This window comes from Strix aluco, chromosome 3, assembly GCF_031877795.1.
Source record: "Strix aluco isolate bStrAlu1 chromosome 3, bStrAlu1.hap1, whole genome shotgun sequence".
In the NCBI taxonomy this organism is placed as follows: Eukaryota; Metazoa; Chordata; class Aves; order Strigiformes; family Strigidae; genus Strix; species Strix aluco.
This window is the reverse complement of record NC_133933.1, coordinates 15,280,862-15,298,764: the sequence shown is the minus strand read 5'-3', so window position 1 is coordinate 15,298,764 and position 17,903 is coordinate 15,280,862. Positions and strand designations below refer to the sequence as shown.

The following is a 17,903-nucleotide window of genomic DNA, read 5'->3' as shown; positions in this document are numbered from 1 at the left end:
GCGACGAGGCGGGGCTCCGCACGGCTGCGCCCGGCCCGGCCCCCGCCAGCGGAGAGGCCGCCCGCCCCCGCCGGCCCCGCAGCGCCGGGGCGGGGCACGAACACGGCGGGTGGGCCGCGGCTGCCACCACCCCGCCGCCCGCCCCGCTGATGGGGATGGAGTGTGCGGAGCGGGATGGTGTATGGGGACAGGCGTAGCTTGTGGGGACGGGGATGGCACCTGGGGCCGTAATGTGGGAGGGGATGGGAATGGCTTGAGGGGACAAGGATGGAGAGGGGGGCTGGGATGCAAGTGGAGACAGGGATGGCATGGGGGGGACGTGAGGACGGTAGAGGGACTGTGATGGCATGAGGGGACAGGGATGGTGTCAGGGCACTCATTTCTCAACCCACGTGCCCTGCAGGCTCTGGCACTAAAAGGCACACCACCACCTTTTAATTTTAAATTGGGGTTTTATTGCCAGTACAGGGGGGGTTCAAGTGTCCCCTGTACACTCAGCTGCAGGGCCAGCAGCCAGGCAGTGCCACAGGCCTCCGCACCACGTCTTGCTGCCCCAGGGGAAGAAGGAGGCTGTGGCCATGAACCCTTGGGTGGGGGCTTGCACTGCTGGCTCTCCAGGAGGCTGGGCTCTTTTGCACCCCCAAAAGACCACTCGGGTCTGCTCTAAACATCCATACAAATACAACACAATTTCACAGTTAGATTACAAATAGCGCAGCATGTCACCTCCAGCTCCCGCTGCCTCCAAGATCCCTTCCAGCCTGTGTACAGGACACCGTATGTGGTGCACTGCAGCTACCCTGCCACGGCTCAGTGCAACCACACGTATCAAAGTGAGATGCATCTGCAGGAAGCAGCACCCAAACCACCACATAAGTGCATTCCTCCCGGGCCCTGCATCAACCTTGCCAAGGCACAAATGTCTGTGAGGTCCAATAAGCCGTGCTCAGGGTTTATTTTTGTGGCTGCGTCTTGCTCATTGATCTTACCCTGAGCAACTTTGGAACTGTCAAATCCACCACTAACCCTGTACCCAACTCCCAGGCCTTGCTCATCTAGATCCAGCAAACCTGATGTTGTCTTCTACCATCCATCTTCCCACAGCCAGGGAACCAACATCAGGCTGTAGGCTGTAGGCTTTAACCCTACAGGGCATTTAGGCTCTGGTTCATGCCTCTAAGTCCATATCCAGTTTCTAGAGTGCTCCTGAGATTTTCTAGTTGAGCAAGTGGAAAGCAGAGCTGAGACTTCCACACCACATTTCAAAGTTGCTGCCTGTCAGCAGCACATCTGTGTAAATGTACTGTCTTTGCACGCACACACAAAAGTTCACCTTCAAACACGGAAGTAGTAAAATAAAAATCATCACTGGAAACTGCTGACAAACAGGAAAAAACACCCTGAAATCAGGACAGTAAAGAGTTCCTTCTGGAGTGACCACTTCCTACAGCAACTTCAGCACAGTAAAGGCAGACAGCACAGGCATATTCCAAAAAGGTGTGTTTTTCTCATAGAGATCATAGATGTCCTGCAGAGTGCTGGTTTTCCCTCAACAATGATCAAGTTTTACATCAAGTTGACTGCAGATGCTGTCAAATCAAGGCTTATTCTTACACTGCATTCTTTGTGTAAAAACAGAGCTAGTGATGGAGGGGACTTGGCAGGGGGTGGGAGGAAAGGGGCCTAGTTTATGACGATCTCCCAAAGGACTCCAGAAGCCAAAAGCAGGCCTTAACAGATTCTCCCATGTTGGACTTCCAAAAACTGAGATTCCCAAAAGTCACCTCCAAGGAGCTTTAGTACTGCAGTCTATTAAGTGAGTCGATGTAATGAAAAGTGGCTCCCAATGCCCAGCTCGTTTCAACATTGTCAATTTTCCGGGCAAGCTGGAAAAAAAATTCCAAACAGAAAAGTTAAAACATGGTTCTTTGGGAGAAGGAGAAGCATGCAAGGTGAATACAGTGCTGAAGGTTATCACAACTGGTTATCACCATTGCAGGGAGTGTCCCTCCACCCCCAATCACAGAACATGTGTTGTAGCAAGAATCCAAAGCAAGGACCAAGTTACTGGTGAGATGACTACTGCCTCAGCATCCTCCTGCCTGCTCTCCCCAGCAATCCATTTTGTGCATCACCTTAAAGACTTGGCTCTTTGGGAAGCCCAGCTCTTGCAGGAGGAAGGTGATGTACGTGAGGTCCATACAGAGAAAAGGGCTGCTTCCAAGGCTGATTTCCATGGTCTTACATACTAAGGAGAAAGAAAACAGTGTCTGAATGCGCACTGTGGGCCCAGGCCTTGCATCAGCCCAGCTTTGAAAAACCTCACATGAATCAGTTGAGTTGTGCAGTGATGGAACCTGTTACAATGGGGCTGAAATGACATGCACGCATTAGCAGAAGCACAAAAGCTTTGGCACACTGGAAGGAAGATCAAGGCATTCTGTCTCTCCCCTAAGACAGCTGAGTGTCTTGTACCTCTCTGGGAAAGGATGAAAAGGGACTCCAACTTTTCTCCTATCTACTTCAAGGCTTTAAAAATCTGAGCGAACTCAGGTGTGTTATGTTTCTCAAGTATAAGCACTCAACAGATGTTGACAAAACCAAAGAAAAAAGAAAAGAGAAAAGAAAAAGACAAAATCAAAATAAACTCCACTTCCTTTCTTAGGATGAATTACACAAATGGCAGTCCAGAAATCAGAACTGCAACAATCGTTCATTCATTCATAAAGTTTACCGAAAAGCCCCATGTCAGGTTTGATGAAAGCCTGAGTTCGCGGTATTAAGAAAAGAATGTTTACATTTGTAAATCTGCGTAGGCAGTTCTCTCTGCAGCTGATGAAGTGAAAACCTATGAACCGGTTTTCCCCTGTTTCTGATTAACAATCAAGCATATGAACAAATCTTGAGACAAAAAGAAGAATTAAACCAGATTAGAATACGTTATGCTAACAGGATGAGAACCCCCACATCTATTTTGAAAGCATGATTTCAGAACAACTGTTAACTGGCAAGTTCATTAGTAATTCTTGAGAGAGTTTTGAAACATAAGTATTATAAGATGTGTCTTATGTGGGCTGCAAAAGCAAGAATTAATATAAAAATAGTTGAGATTTTCAGAAATAAGTAGAAATGTTGGTGAGATGCTCTGGAGAGAGGTGTGCAATATTTACTAAAAACAAAAAAATCAGGCTTCTTAGTTTGTCACCATTTGCCACTGGGGTATGACTTTACACACAATTACTAGTGTGTGTTTGATTGTATTTTACTCACCATATTTAGCTGCAATTTCAAAGTCACCGACAGTTAAGCTTCCTCCTTTTTCTTTATCTAAAAGAAAAATAAACATGGTCTTTCTTGGGTTTTGTATAAAGGCAACTGTAGATTCAAGTCATAAAAACTGTTTGGAAATCAAACCTTGAGTCACTGAAATCAATGACAAAATTCACACTCGTTTTAAAGGTAAAAGAACCTTTAAAAGATTCGTAATATAGATTGAAAACCCTTGTTTTATGACAAACTTTTAGCTTCATTTCCTAAAGAAACATAGTTTACAGACTCTCTCACCTTGTTCCCATGTCTGTGCTGCCCTGCCCTGCGATGCCAGAACACAGTTAACACCTTCGACCAGATCTGACAGGGCAGTGGTGTTCTGTGATACGCTAAATCTGAAATTATTTGTAAAACAAAGTGACTGAGGAGGGGGGTATGTCTGTCCAAACTAGCTTGAGATCTCATCACCTGGTTTCTACCACTGAACACGACAGCCTTCTGTACACCAGCATATCACTGGAAAAGAGATGGAATGCATTCTGAATACATGTGGAATTACCTGAAAATCTTCTTTTCATCTAAAAAGGTCACACACAGCCCAAGACCACTGCACTGCTTTACCGCCCAAGAAATCCATCTATCATTATGAGGGCTTTTTTCTGTTTTGGATTGTTGAGTTAATCAGACAACAACGTTTTCTGAAATGCAGTTTGTTTAAAAACCATTACTAGAAGTTCCAGGTCTTGTTTCACAGCCCCAGTCCCTTCTCTATAGAAATTAAATAGCATTCAATATCCAGTTGAGACCAATGCTGCACAGCAGTGTAACAAAAGACTGAGTTCCATGACAGCTTAGCAAAGCGTCGTGATGTGTCTAAGCGTTACCATTTCTCCACAACTTGTCATTTAAAATGAAGTGAAAACCGGAGCAAACATACCTATGAGACCAACCTCTGCTGCACGGTCATAGTAGTAGGAGAAAGTGTAAAAATCCAAGTCCTTCACTTCCTCAGCTTTATGCACTTTTTTATAGAGCATCTTTGCCACTTTGTTAGAACAAGACTCATAGAGAGGCTCACCTAAAAGAAGGCAGAGAAACCCAGCATATTACAGGCAGAGAGTTAAATATACATACAATTTATTTAGGATCTGCCAGGTAACAGGCTCCCTTTTGCACAACAGCACTTTGTAAGCTCTTCACAGAGAACTGAAATCTGCATCTTCTTCCAGTGGCAACACTTACCATCCTCAGGTTGGGACTAAGTATGTGATAGACTAGAGAAGGACAACATCACTTGAGGCAGAAGGATGGATTCTGAAAGACCTGTTCAGGGACTGCTCAACTCCAGCTGCATTACTACTAGCAGCTTTACTGAATGGACAGACACACTGGCACAAGAGGAAAGAGCTGCAGAATCTCTTGAACAGCACGTCAAGAGGAGCCAAACAGAACAGTACACAGAGAATCTAGTGTCTTTGCAAGAGGCTGAGAGTGTATCATTTACTCTAATAATAGCATGCTGGCCTAGATAGGAAGAGTGGTAAATCACTATACCTGCCTTCTGTCCTTTAATTTTGTACACTATCTCAGCATGTTGCCATTCAGATTTGAAGCCAGGTGGTAAACAAGGGCTGATCAATTCCTCCCCTTCTTCTACTGCAGAAGTAAAACAAAGCCACATTAGGGGAAAACCTAAGGACTTAATTTCAGATCTCTCACCCACAGCCCTGCTCCATACTGTCCCACAGCCTCAACAAGGCACCTCCAAGCCCCAGTCATGGCTCAGATGTCCCATGCCCCATCAGGGCTGGCAAGAATCCAGGTCTCCTGGAATCTAGCAGTGTCACTCGTCTCCAATGCACCCAGCCATGGTGACTGGAGTCCACATACCACTCAGGAACCTTGAGCCAAGAGGGAAGAGACAGACAACTCCTCCCCCCACAACAGGGCTACGTACCCTATGCTGAGAGCCAAGACTTGAGGTGTGACCATAACTTACAGGGTTTTCCCTCAACTCCTCCTAAAATGGCGAGCCTTGCTGACATCAGCCCGAGTCCCAGGTAACTGCAAAGGGATGAAAGCCTCTGTGAACAACAAACATCTTTCCTCCGATACTCCACTAACAACCTGACTGGGACATGCCCATCTCCTCTACATGGTCCCAGCAAAACGGCTCAAGTCAGCAGCTAATGCACATAAGGGGAACAGTGTGACAACCCACTCTCATACTGCTCTCACCCAGAAGGATAATCCCTCTTTGAAAAAGCACAGGCAATACCTGTCAACAGTAATCTGGCTCTTGAAGAACTGAGAATGCTGAAGGCATTCCCCTAACATTTCTCCTACCCTCCTCAAAGGCAGGACAGCCTCTAGCATAGAGAACTGACTCTTTTTGAGCTCAAACACATCCCACAGCAAACATAGGTGAGAAGAAGCTGCTTTCCTCTGCTCAAAACACTGGGAGCAGGGGAAGACAGTGAGGAGGAAGGAATGGCAGACACAGTGCTATGAACCGACTGCAACCCCTGTCCTCCATCCTCCTGCGCCGCTTGGTGGTGAGGAGGTAGAAGAGTTGGGAGTGAAGCTGAGCCTGGGAAGGAGGGAGAGGTGGGAGGAAAGTGGTTTTGATGTTGTTCTTATTTCTTATTGTCCTACTGTTTAATTGGAAATAAATTAAATTAACTTCTCTAAGTCGAGTCTGTTTTGCCCATGACGGTAACTGGTAAGTGACCTCCCTGTCCTTATCTTGACCCATGAGTTTTTCGTTGTATTTTCTTCCCCCTGTCCTGTTGATGGAAGGGGAATGATAGGGTGGCTTGGTGGGCGCCTGGCAGGCAGCTAAGGTTAATCCACCACAATGACGTGGCTCAGGTTTCTCTCCTTCTTCCCAATACTCATCTGCAAGGACCTCACTTCAGCAAAACACCTAGATCTCACTGGCTTCAGAGAAAGTTTCTATCTGTACAGTGTGCTCTCTCTCCCACACTAACCTGTACGAATACAGCTTGTAGGTGTTGTTAAACATCTGAAATGAGGTTGTATGGCCAGCTGGTGATGTCTGCAGAGTAGCCTAGAGGGAGAAAAAGATGTCACTGCAAGGTTTCTGCCAGCACCAGCAAACATCAACAATGTTCCAAAACTTTAGGAAAAACATGAAACAATCCTTGCATGGTTCAGAGAGAAACAATGAATTTGCAAGTATTTTGATTTGACCACTGATACAGAAGACAATCACAAAACCTGTACCTAAAACAGTGTCTTCACATGACAGAGTCTAAACTGGTTACATTTCTATTTGTATCCACACCAAATTGGTGTATAAAAGAATTATTTTAATAAAAAAGGAACCCTTATTCCAGTTCTTAACTGCTTTTGTCAAGAGGCTACACCTCTTCACATGATCCCTACTAGGGATAACTGTGTGCAAAATAGTATGAAAGCCAGGCACACATTAACTTCCTACTCAAGTGAATTCAGCTGTGAACTTCCACAAGCCAGAGGCAAAAGCACATCACACTGCCTGCCAAGGAACAGAGTGAGGACCAGCCTGAGGTCTGGAGAAATGAAAGGATAATTATCTAAAGCACTTTGCAGCCTCTTCCCCAAGTGCACCAGCACGGCTAGCACACTTGTGGGGAGCAAAGCTCAGGCCACGATGCTATTCATGCTGCTCATATCTTAACACCACCTCTAAATCCAGAACTTCCACATCCTGCACTCTTCACATCCCCTGTCATTCTGCTGTAAAAGCACAATGTCTTGATTATCCCAGGCTGAGACACTAGATACAGCATCCCAGCTTTTGTGCAGCTTTAATATGAACAGTATCTCTGCTCAGGCCAGAGCCTTATGACTGTACATCCACAGTGCTTCCAGCTCACAGAACACCTATAAAAATGCCACAGCAGGAAGCTGAAATGACAAACATCAGCACATATTTTTTACTGCATAATAACAGTTGCTCCTTGGACAGCATTCATTTGCAACTGAGTGAACTCAGAAAAACCAGAAACAAGGATTGAGAAGGCATTTCACCGTGTTCTTAAAACCCAGTATAGGCCAAATGTTGGACTTGAATTCATTAACAGCATTGCCTTTGAGTTCTTCGTTACAAGCAGCACAAACTAAGAGTCAAGGATGAAGACACTCAGGCAAACACTGCATTTTCCCCAAAATAAAGCAGCCCTGGCAGATTCACCACATGTACCATGACCCATGGAGCTGGAGTAAGCGGACTGACAAAGAGTTGTGAACGCTTCTGTGACTGACTGTAACAAGGCAGATGTGACCAAGTGACCTGTTTTTTTCTGCCAGAAGCATGGCTTCATGTCACACTGACAAACTCTTGGTCTGTTTCCAAGGGAAACAAATCTGAGCAGTTACTGATTTCTGCACCAGCATTTCCCAACACTCTGCATGTTCACATTACCTCGGTGCGTGGAAGGAAGGTGATCTGTGTTGATCCACCACCCAAATCCAGCATCCCTACACTTCTCTTCTGTGGATCATCTAGGCTACCTGAAATGTGTGACAGAGCAGAGAAAGCCATGATGGGCGCTGTGAGAAACTGGCTAGGAACAAAATCAGAAGTACAGTGGTAAAGAAGGAGGACAAACTAACTTCATTTGTCAGCTTCCAGCCAGCACTAAATTATACCATCATCTACAGGACACTTATTTTGGCTTTATCAGGGTGATCTGAAAACCTTCAAGCGACAGAGTTTCTGTTATTTCTCTGGTAGTTGTTCATGCCCTACTTACAGCAGCTTCAGTTATTGGATTCCTAAACATTTTTCAGTGGATGCAAGGACCCTTTTGCAATTTCTACTCTAGTAACCACTTTGTAACACAGAAGAATGTGGTTTTCTTGGCCACCTCTCCCTGATCCCTTAGTGGTATTTTGCAGATTCCTATAGCCAAGGGGATGACAGACTGAAAAGAGCTGTCCTAAGAGACTCCGCTCTCTTGGAATTCTTCCCGCTGCCAGCCCAGACCTCTCTTCTCATTTAAATCCAGTTCTTCTCAGATCCTTCAAATACACCTTCCCGAGAAAACTAGTTTGTGCCAAGTACCTTGGTATACCTCATGATAGCTGATGTTTGAATATCTCTGACCTTCCTGATATTTCCTGTGAGCATAAAAAGTTTTACAGCACTTGATGTATTGCTCCACACACTATGTGTGCTGAACAGAGTGCTCAGACAGCAGACTGCTTTACTTATTGTTGGAGAGGGCTTCAGCTTAGTTTTTTTCTCTTTACTCTTCAGCTACCCTTTCCTAACTGAGTAGTGTGAACAGTTGCGGTATTTCTACATTATAAATCTGTAAGGAAGTAGCATAGCACTTTCTTTCCACTCTGTGCAGCTGCCAAGCACATCTATAATATCCACATTAAAAATTTAGCCAGCGCTAGTGGCAGACTCTAAAAAGGAATAAAATGCTCTGGTACCCTACAGGGAACTGAAGGAAAGGCTACATTAATCATCTAGGAAAAGGGATTAAATTCCTCACTCTGTCAAGTAAATGGCTAAAATCCTAATAACTTATATAGGCCAGGCCAAAAACAACTGCTGACTTATTCCCAATCTTTCTTTCTCCCACTCCACCCTAGTGAATAAGCAATTCCCATGCAGGGGCAGAAACCAGCACGAACTTCACAGCATCAGTCACATCTTTATGCACATGCTCATGTACGAATACATACCTGTTAAAAAATTTATTGTGATCCAGGCTGAAATACCTAATAAGGAAAAGATTCAGAAGATGCACTGTTAGATCATACCATTTCATTTTACCTAACAGTAACAAATAAGGTGAGCTGTATTACAAGCTCTTCCTGCTTCAGGATCTGTTGAGCTGGAGGCATTTTTAAGTTTTCTCACAGTTTAACTGCACCATCTAAACAAAACAATAAGCAAACCACAGCTTGTCATCCAACAATAGACAGAGACACCAGAGACCATCTGCCACAAGCTCCCTTGTTCCCCTTTCACAAATGGAGGACTTCTAATACAAGGTCTCCAAAGGATGTCTGGCTGAGAGCTAAGCAAGAAGGATCTTCAAAGAGAGTGAACAGGACTAGTTCTGCTCAGCTCCCCTGACCCACCTTGCCTCAAATCCAGCATTTCCACAACTGTCAATGGTTGTCAAAAACCAAGATTAGAGGCCTTGAACAAAGAGAATGAATGACCTTCAATACCAGAGCTTATGCGGCATTTGGAAGAGAAGCCCCATATATGAAATGCCTGGACAACTCTGTATTTCACAGGTCAAAAACTTAGGTGAGAAGTCACAAAGGCTTTGGTCCTTAGCTAAAAGACAAGGAAATGACTGACACTCACAATGTTCATTTTCCAGGAAAACATTCACTGGTAGGCTTTTGTTTGATGTCAGGCACTTGACTTTCCTTTTGAATACTAAGAATTTTCATCTTTTCACTGTTCTTATTTTTCCTGTTTTCCTCAAGCAGTTTTGTGAGCCACACTGTTTCGTCTTCTTATCTTATAAACCTTTTCTCCATAAATTAAATGAACTAGTGGGCCTTATGTTAACAAATTCAAGTATTTATCCATGTGGTTAAAACTCAAGGCATGCTAGGGAACATGGTCCAGTTCAATCCTTGGCTGAACCAAGGCTGTCACTGCTATTAATGATTTTAAAACAAAACAAAAAGAATTACAATGTCTTTCTTCCATTAAGCAGTAAAAAAGAAACTCATAAATGGCTCCAAACAGCTCCAGCTATTTTAAAGTTTGGTTTCTAAGCATATCTAAAACACATTTCAACACTCAGTTACTCAGAATGTAGACATGTTTCTTCAAATTATTTTAAATCAAGACTGATTCTGGGTTCTGTCCTCAGCATTTTTTGATGAGCCTCATCTCACTTCAGCACATATTTTCTTCTCTATATAACATTTTTTCAGATTGAACTCACAATCACACTCACTAGATCAGTTACAATTAACACTATGACCAAATACTTCCAGAAAGCTCTGATGAGCATTGTCGTGAGCAGGGTGTGCAAAACCAGTTGTTGAAGACCATCTCAACAAGCAGATATTCAGAAACCTCTCCACAAATGCTGACTGCGCAGTGGCTTCCTGGTGATCCCACAGGAACTGCCCAGCACTTGGAGTTTTGAAAATCAGGACAGAGTTCAGGACTTCAAATTGGAAAACGTAGCACACGATCTATTTGGCAGGCACTGCCTGAGGCAGCGTAAAAACTGTACCAAACCCAGTACAGTGAGCAGGAATCTCCAGGATTGCAGAAAGGGTGTCTACAAGTTAGCCTACCTTCATCAGTTCCATTCATTATCGACACACAGTTATCCCTCACGAAGAAGGGGGAGGCCTGAAAAATCTCCTTCACCTGTAGTTCAAATAAAAGTTACACTCAGAGAAACCTTTTTTCAGCTGGAAAGCAAGTTTTTTTAAAACTCCAGTTTCACCCAACTGCTCCTCTTCCTGGGCTAGATCCTGACTGCTGCTCACCACTGCTTGAAGTTCAAGAGCCCACCAAGCATCAGTCTGCACTCTGCTATAAAAGGTCAGTGATTTACATGCTGGCTCTGCAATTTAGTGCAGAGACAGGGATGGATGTGTGGGTTTTCAAGCATGAAGACTGCTCAGAAATGCCATTAACAAGGGATGGACACAGGTAGGGAAGGGAACCCAGTTTACTTTGCTGCAATTGGCCACACAGAAGCTATTATATATGCATGGGAGAGGCAGGGGATGGGCACCCTGGCTTTCAGAAATGCTCCAGGGAATGGCATTTTTAAAACGGAGCATGCTGACTGTTAAAGGTCCTCTACACTACATCCTACATGAGGCAGCAAAGCCCTAGGTTTCCAGAGTCCTCTAAAGTAACAGCTGTAGCAGTTCCAGCTGAAATTTAGTGTGGAAAAGAACAGGCCAGCTTGCAGGCAGCAAAGAACAATACAGATATTGGTTTCAACCACAACACATTTCTTCCTTAGTGCTTAGAAAAAGAGCACACTTACTGCACACATAATAAACTTTTCCTGTGGCTGTAAGGTCTAGTACATAATATTTTGTTTATAATATTTTAAATTATTAAACGTATTTTACATGCCTATAAATACAATTTACATTATTTCCAATCAATATAAAGGAGCAACCTTGCAGCAGCGGGCTGATAACAAGACCAATCAAATAGCAGAGAGCTTTTGTCAAAATAGCAATGGTCAAAAGTATCAACAAACACACCCAGTAAGAACAAGCCTGTTAGAACACGTTAGGAGTACCTCGTTACACCTATTATGTTAAGTGTCATCTCCAAGCTTATTTGGAGCTGTCATCATTCCTCTGTGCAATCATTCCTCACGCAATTTCTCCCCCCAACCCCTTTGAGATCAGGTGGCTCCGCACTGTTTTCATGGTTAAATGATAGGAATGGCTCATGTACATAAAAAGAAGTATGCACCTTACACAGAAGGGATCAAATTTTGCTATAAAATTTCTGGAAAGCAAACCGAAAGACAAGAAATAGTACCTTATCCAGCAGTTTCTGAGCTTTCTCTCCTGGCAGCAACCGCAGGCCAGCTGTGGCTTTCAGGACCAGAGGAGTAAACTTCCACAGCTCCATAGGAACTTCCTTCTTCGCCACCTCCAGGAGCTCTTTTATTCCCTGGCCACTCTGCGAGCAGATAAAGAAGAAAAAAAAATGCACCTTAGAAACTCTCTATGTTTGCCTTTCTTGGAAGAGCAAAAGGGTTGTCAGAGGTATGATTCACTGTAAATGTGGAACAGAGACAAGCAAACATCACAAGCAGTCAGGAGAAGGTGAAGAGGACTCACTATCTCCTACAGCATGAGGCCCAATGGATATAACGAGGGCTATCCAGCAACAGGTCAAAAACAAACAGGAAGAGTCACTTTTTCAAACAGTGACATAGAACTCTCTGCCACTAAATGTTCTGGCTGCAAAAGGTTCAAAAGGCATTATGACAGATCATTGGGAAAAAAAGGCCTTTGGAGCCAGTAAAACATTATGAGCTGAGTGTAAATCTGGCTCAGAAAGTCCCTAAATCCCTGCAAGCCAGAAGGTAAGGGAGACGAGAGAAAAGTCACTTAGTACTTGGCCTGTTTTTCAGCCTATTTTCCTGAGAATCCAATTCTGGTCACTTTTGGAGAAGGCTCTGCTCCAATCCAACACAGCTCTTTTGTCATTTTCTTAAGCACATGGAAATTCTTAAGGCAGAGATAGGAAAAACATCCACTGTGCTTAATTAACTACAGCACCGAGTGGAACTGGATGTGTTCTGTTCCTTGCTCTTCTGCATGTTGACCAACTTTTACTGTGGTCTTGTATCATTTGAAGACACTTCTTTGAACTGAAACAGTTCAGCATACTACAACACAGCAAGATGTGATTTGCAGGGCATATCAAAACCAGGAGATTTTGGGGCACATACTTTTACAATAACAGAAACAAAATTACCTTTTCGACATCATCAGCATATGCGGATAGACCTGGCTTCAGTGCTTTAAACGTCTCATGGGTCAATTTGGGAGTCTCTGTTCAAAAGCAGTATTCCAAAATAAGTAATGGTACAAATAATTTTGCATACTCAAAAGAAAACCATTTTACAAATTACATCATTATGTGCCAATGGAAGTCACCTGAAGCCTCTGTCTAATGAGCTATCAACAGCCACCCGACCTTTCCTTGCTATGGAATTAGCTCCAGAGAAAACCATTTTTAAGTCATGGCTGTTTTTCAGATGCTGGTGTGCACTATGCATGTATTTTTCATGGACATCAGGCAATCACCAGATGGGTGCAAGTTGTCTCTGAGCCCTTGCACCTGCCACGTGCAGCTTTCCAAACTGCACCTGGTAACAAGGACCCCAGGTTTAAGTGTGGTCTGTTCTGGCTAAACTCAATTCCAGCAAAACTCAGTGGAAGCCTGATCACAATTTTCAGTGGCGGCAGAGGGAGCCAGACACACAAGTATTTTGGAAACCTGCAGCACAGACAATTATATGAACCTGCAGGCAAGACAACACGAGCTTGACAACATCCTCCTCCTTTGCCCAACTACCTACACTCCATCAGGTTTCCTGCAACATATTCTGAAATTGTGTTTAAAGAGAAGCAGGCAGGGAAGAAGCAAAGATTCAGGAATACACTGAAGAAGGAAATCCATAGACTGTTGTTTAAGCCTTTGGTGGCTAAGCCTTACACTAGCCCATTCTGCAAACCCATAGGCCAATCATACCATACACCACACAGCTAATCCTTAAAAGCATCCTCAGATCACCTACTAAGAGCTTCCACATGGGTTCTTTCACTTTAAGTTTCACAAATAGGAGCTAACAACACCTAAACAAATGAAGCTTATGACTCCAGAGGAAAACTGGAGCTTTTTTGTACACTCCTGTCTCACTTCTTAGCAATACTTTCTGTCCAGATGCAATACACAGCAATTTTAACCAAACAATGAAGTTTTGCAATTTAAATCCAACACTGAAGCACTGGATGCACTAAACCAGACAATGCAGAGAAGCAGCTCACTGCCAGGAACTGGAGACAGCCAACAACCTCATGGTGAAAATTTGGGGGAACAAGACAGTTTGAATTTATAATCCCCTCTTCCACCAAGCAGTGTGATGAAAAACGGCTCTCCTTCAAGCCACGGTTCTAAAGGTACAGCTGCTATTTAGTTCACATTCTGACATTACAGCATTTTCTCCTTGTTGAACGTTTTCAGAATTTCATCCAAACCCACATGCCCAAATCATAATGTACTTCCTGATGGCTCCTAGAAAGAGCTGAAGCATGTTTGTTCAAGTAGTCCCTAGAAAAGAATCATCAATAACCTGCTCCAGACGTTATGGAAGAATTAATCTATTGTGCAATGAGCAGGCCATACCTTTTGGCTGCTGTGTAAATTTAAAAATATGGATGCGAGTTCCAGTGCTTCCTGCATCAAACATAATTCCATAAAAGACCGAGTGATCTGTGGTCAGTGCCTGATGGTTCAGTTTGTCTCCCCTGCTTTCAGCAACTCCTTCTGTTTCTCCCATGACTGGTTTGGAATCCAAGTGCCATTTTATGTATGCAACATAAACAGCTACGCATGCCAAAATCCCAAAAGCGAAGAACCGCTTTGGTATCTTCATGGCTTCCATTTATCAGATGCTTTGTTTCTTCCCTTTATCAAATGTTTTATCTCTTGTTCTTCACACAGAACAGGTGGTTCTGACATCACTCCTATACCCAACAGAAAAGAAAAGAAAAGAAATGCTTTATTTTCTAAGCCTCCTGAAAGGATCTAAGAGTATGATGGTTATTTGATAGGGGACTTAGAGCAGTAAACTTGACTTGAACATTAGTTAAATAATTGACTGTTAGTTGGTTTAGATCTGTGATAAGAAAGTTGGGCATGATAGTCAAAGTAAGCAGTAAGTCACTGCAACAAACAGCCTGGTAAAAGAACTTACAGGGAGTGACAGACTACTGTTGGCAAGTAAAAGGATTTATGCCTGCAGCTCCTTCAGGACGTGGAGTAAGACCGAGATATCAGCTACTGTCTTCAGTGCTCAAATCTATCTCAACTAACCCAGGAAAACTTGCAGTCAAACGCTTACACTTATTCCGGTAGGACAATGTAGACTCCTGCACTCAAAAATCTAGGATTTGCCTGTGAATCCCTTGTAAAACTGGACGTAGCAGCAAAATCCCTCTCTCCCAAGTTGCTTGTCCTAACCATCAAATGCCTTCATGGCTGCTGGATGCCTATGAGACCGCACACTACCTTCCCAGATGGAACGCATCCATCCTCCTTCAGCATGTCATTGAGATCTACAGCTAATTTTAAGACATGAAGCTGCATAAATCTTCTTTTCCCCATTGCTATAACAGAGTAAGGAGAGTTCAGAGAAGCTAAACACAGTAACGGAGGTGGGAAGGGACCTCAAGAGGTCTCTCATCCAACCTCCGGCTCAAAGCCCAGGCAGCTATGGGGACCCACCATATTGCTCAGGCCTATATCCAACTGCATCTTGAAAACCTCCAAGGATGGAGATCCCACAGCCTCCCTGGGCAACCTGAATCATTTGCAGATCTTTGTGAGTTCCTGGATGGTGAAGAAGGTCCCAGAAGATGTGACAAGGACAATTTAAAATCAGGCAAGATGGAAGATCCAGGGAATTGAGTGGCCCCCGCAGCTCCGATACCAGGAAAGAAACCACAGCAAAGCACAGCGGAAGAAATCTACAAGCACTTACACGATATCACCCAGATGATTAAAAAACAGCCAGCAGTGATTTATGGGGAGAAAAATACACTATATCTTTCCTTTTTTGATACCATCATGAAGAGAAAACAAACCAATTGATGAAGCTGACTTAAACACGGTTTTGACACATATATAATCTCTTGATCATACAAATTCAGGTGTACAGAAGGCATGAAGGGGATGAATTTAAATTCAAGGTGATTACAGTGTATTGCCAAAAATGGGCAAGACACACTTTTATAAAAATGGAGGAAAGCAAAACCCCAGGCGCAAATACACATGAAGAATAGATCAGCATAGGGGAAAAGAAACTGCAGGCTGTCACAAAACAGAAATCAGAGAGATGGCATTACAAAAAAAAAAAAAAAGGAAAGGAAAAATCCTTCTGCCTTCTATCAGCAGGCACAGGGATGTAGGTGGCAATGACTACACACGTACGGGGTGATTACTCCAATCTTCCTGGTCAGGCCAGAAAGGCCTCAACTGCAGCTACACGAGAGCTAAAAACATGCCATGGGAGGAAAGCAGCAGGAGCGGGACGATCCTTTGAGGAGACAGAAGTCTCGACCGCGGGCAAGGGGAGGCTGGAAGGGTGAGGGGAGTGGAGGAGGGGGAGCAGCCTGCCAGCATAAGCCCCCTACCCCCATTTTCCTGAAGAGAATCGGGAGTCTCCCCTGCCTTTGCCAGGGGACGATGAGATTTGCCGCAAAGGAAAAAGCTCTCGCCCTGCGCGGCTGAGGGCGGGCGGGGACACCGCGGGAGCCGAGCGCCGGGCAGGTGCCCGCAGAGGCACAGGCCGGCAGCTGGTCCGGGCCTGCGGGGCCCCGACCCAGCCCACGCCGCGGGGCCGCCGCCCGCCGCCGCGCCCCCTCGCACACGGATCCCCGCGCCCACGACCTCCGCAGCCCCCTCCCCCGTGCGCGGCGACTCCCGCCCGGCCCCGCCGCCCGCACTCACGCCGCCGCCAGCCCCGCCATGGCGACGCCGCTCCCACTGCGCAGGCGCGGGGCGGTCCGGGCCGCTCGGCGCGGGGCGGTCCGGGCCGCTCTGCGCGGGCTGCGCGGGTGCGGGGAGCGCGGCCGCCTCACGCGAGGGCGCGGGATTGCGCCCGGTGTTGGGGTCGCTGCTGGCCGCGGGGGCTGCTCCGTGAGGGGAGGCTGAGGCTGCCCCGCGCCGGACACGGCCGGTCCCGCAGAGGCCCTCCCCGCAAGGCCCAGCGGAGCCCCTCGGTGGTGGTGCCCCAGGGAAAGCGTGCTTAAAAAAGGGCAAAATGCCACAAAAACAGAGAGGTGTGAGGAGAAGGTGTGAGAGAAGTGTCTGAGGTGAGAGAAGGAGGGGGTCGGAGGTGCTGGGCAGAGGCTGCTCAGCAGAAGGCAGCTGTGGAGCAGACCAGGGTATGTGCAAGTCAAAGAAGCCCTGTGGCCCTGGCATCAAGTCCCCAAGAGGATGGCTGGCAGGGCTGGCAGGGCACACCTGCTGCTCCCCTTGGGAGATCCAGCCCTGGCAAGAACTCTCCTCCTGCAAGTTCAGCCCAGTTCTGATATAGGAATATTAAGAAAATTAAGTATAACTATAGAATAGTTAGCCGTAGTAAACTTAGGCTGTTCATCTGAACTAAAAATCCTTTTGAGCTGTAAGAGCAGGGCATTTCTGAACTGTGGGAACAGGGAACACAGGGCACACAAACATACATAAATAAAGATAGAGGCCCCAAGGACAGAGGATGTAGCAGTAGGGTGACAAGAGGGATACGGATATTTTATGACTCAGTGAAATAAGATTGGGGCCACTGACGCACGGAGATGAAGAACATCTGTGTACCCAGAGATGGAGGATTTCTGTACCCCCAGAGATGGAGGACATCTGTGATGTATAAATTCAAGAAGATGACTCCCTATTCAAGGTTTCAAACATGGGGACCAATTATCAAGAGGATGTGCATCACACATCAAACATGGGAACTAAAAGGGATGGCTCCACTCAAGGGTACACATCGCATCACGCTACCGATAAGATGGAGGAAGAACAAGAAATATTGATACATTTATGACTTAACAGTTGACTCCTATCTCAAGGATAACTTCAAGTTTCAGATTAAGGCGGAAAGGACTGTTGACACAAGAACTTTGGGACTAATTGCTTTTTGTTATGAATATGTATGTTTATATTGTAACACCATATGAATATGTATGAGTTACCTACATTTAAGTCGGGGTTTCACTGACTTAGGTGTGCACGTTTGGTGGAGAGATCCCCTGTGCACCCGGCGCTGTAATAAAGAATGCCTGCTTTCTAACACTCTGACTTTTGAGTTTTAGAGAGTTCTTCTCTGACCGGCTCTTTCGGTATCAGTTCTGAGGCAGAA

At 45.2% G+C, this 17,903-nt stretch overlaps 1 protein-coding gene across 2 annotated transcripts; it reads right to left on the bottom strand.

The window, feature by feature from the left end:
- Positions 1 to 432: 432 nt before the first annotated feature.
- ENTPD6 (ectonucleoside triphosphate diphosphohydrolase 6) lies at positions 433 to 16,526 on the bottom strand. Of its 2 annotated transcripts, none has more exons than XM_074817457.1 (14): positions 16,496 to 16,526; positions 14,171 to 14,511; positions 12,737 to 12,813; positions 11,789 to 11,932; positions 10,567 to 10,642; positions 8,974 to 9,009; positions 7,700 to 7,788; positions 6,261 to 6,340; positions 5,270 to 5,334; positions 4,825 to 4,926; positions 4,208 to 4,348; positions 3,271 to 3,327; positions 2,136 to 2,248; positions 433 to 1,886 (listed from the first exon to the last, which is right to left on the bottom strand). In XM_074817457.1, exons 2-14 carry the CDS (start codon positions 14,427 to 14,429, stop codon positions 1,797 to 1,799), a joined length of 1,329 nt encoding a protein of 442 aa, XP_074673558.1. In that variant the 5' UTR covers positions 14,430 to 14,511; positions 16,496 to 16,526; the 3' UTR covers positions 433 to 1,796. The 2 variants fall into 2 exon arrangements, with proteins under 2 accessions (XP_074673558.1, XP_074673559.1); XM_074817458.1 differs by lacking the exon at positions 16,496 to 16,526 and adding an exon at positions 15,272 to 15,538.
- Positions 16,527 to 17,903: the final 1,377 nt, after the last annotated feature.

Bases quoted from the DNA above. Each gene is read 5' to 3' on its own strand.
- ENTPD6 (XM_074817457.1), bottom strand. From the start codon at position 14,429: ATGGAAGCCATGAAGATACCAAAGCGGTTCTTCGCTTTTGGGATTTTG. The intron at 5,335-6,260 runs GTTAGTGTGGGA...ATCCCTTTGCAG, and splicing joins TACAAGCTGTATTCGTACAG to TTACCTGGGACTCGGGCTGA. The intron at 2,249-3,270 runs GTGAGTAAAATA...CTTTCTCCTTAG, and splicing joins TGAAATTGCAGCTAAATATG to TATGTAAGACCATGGAAATC.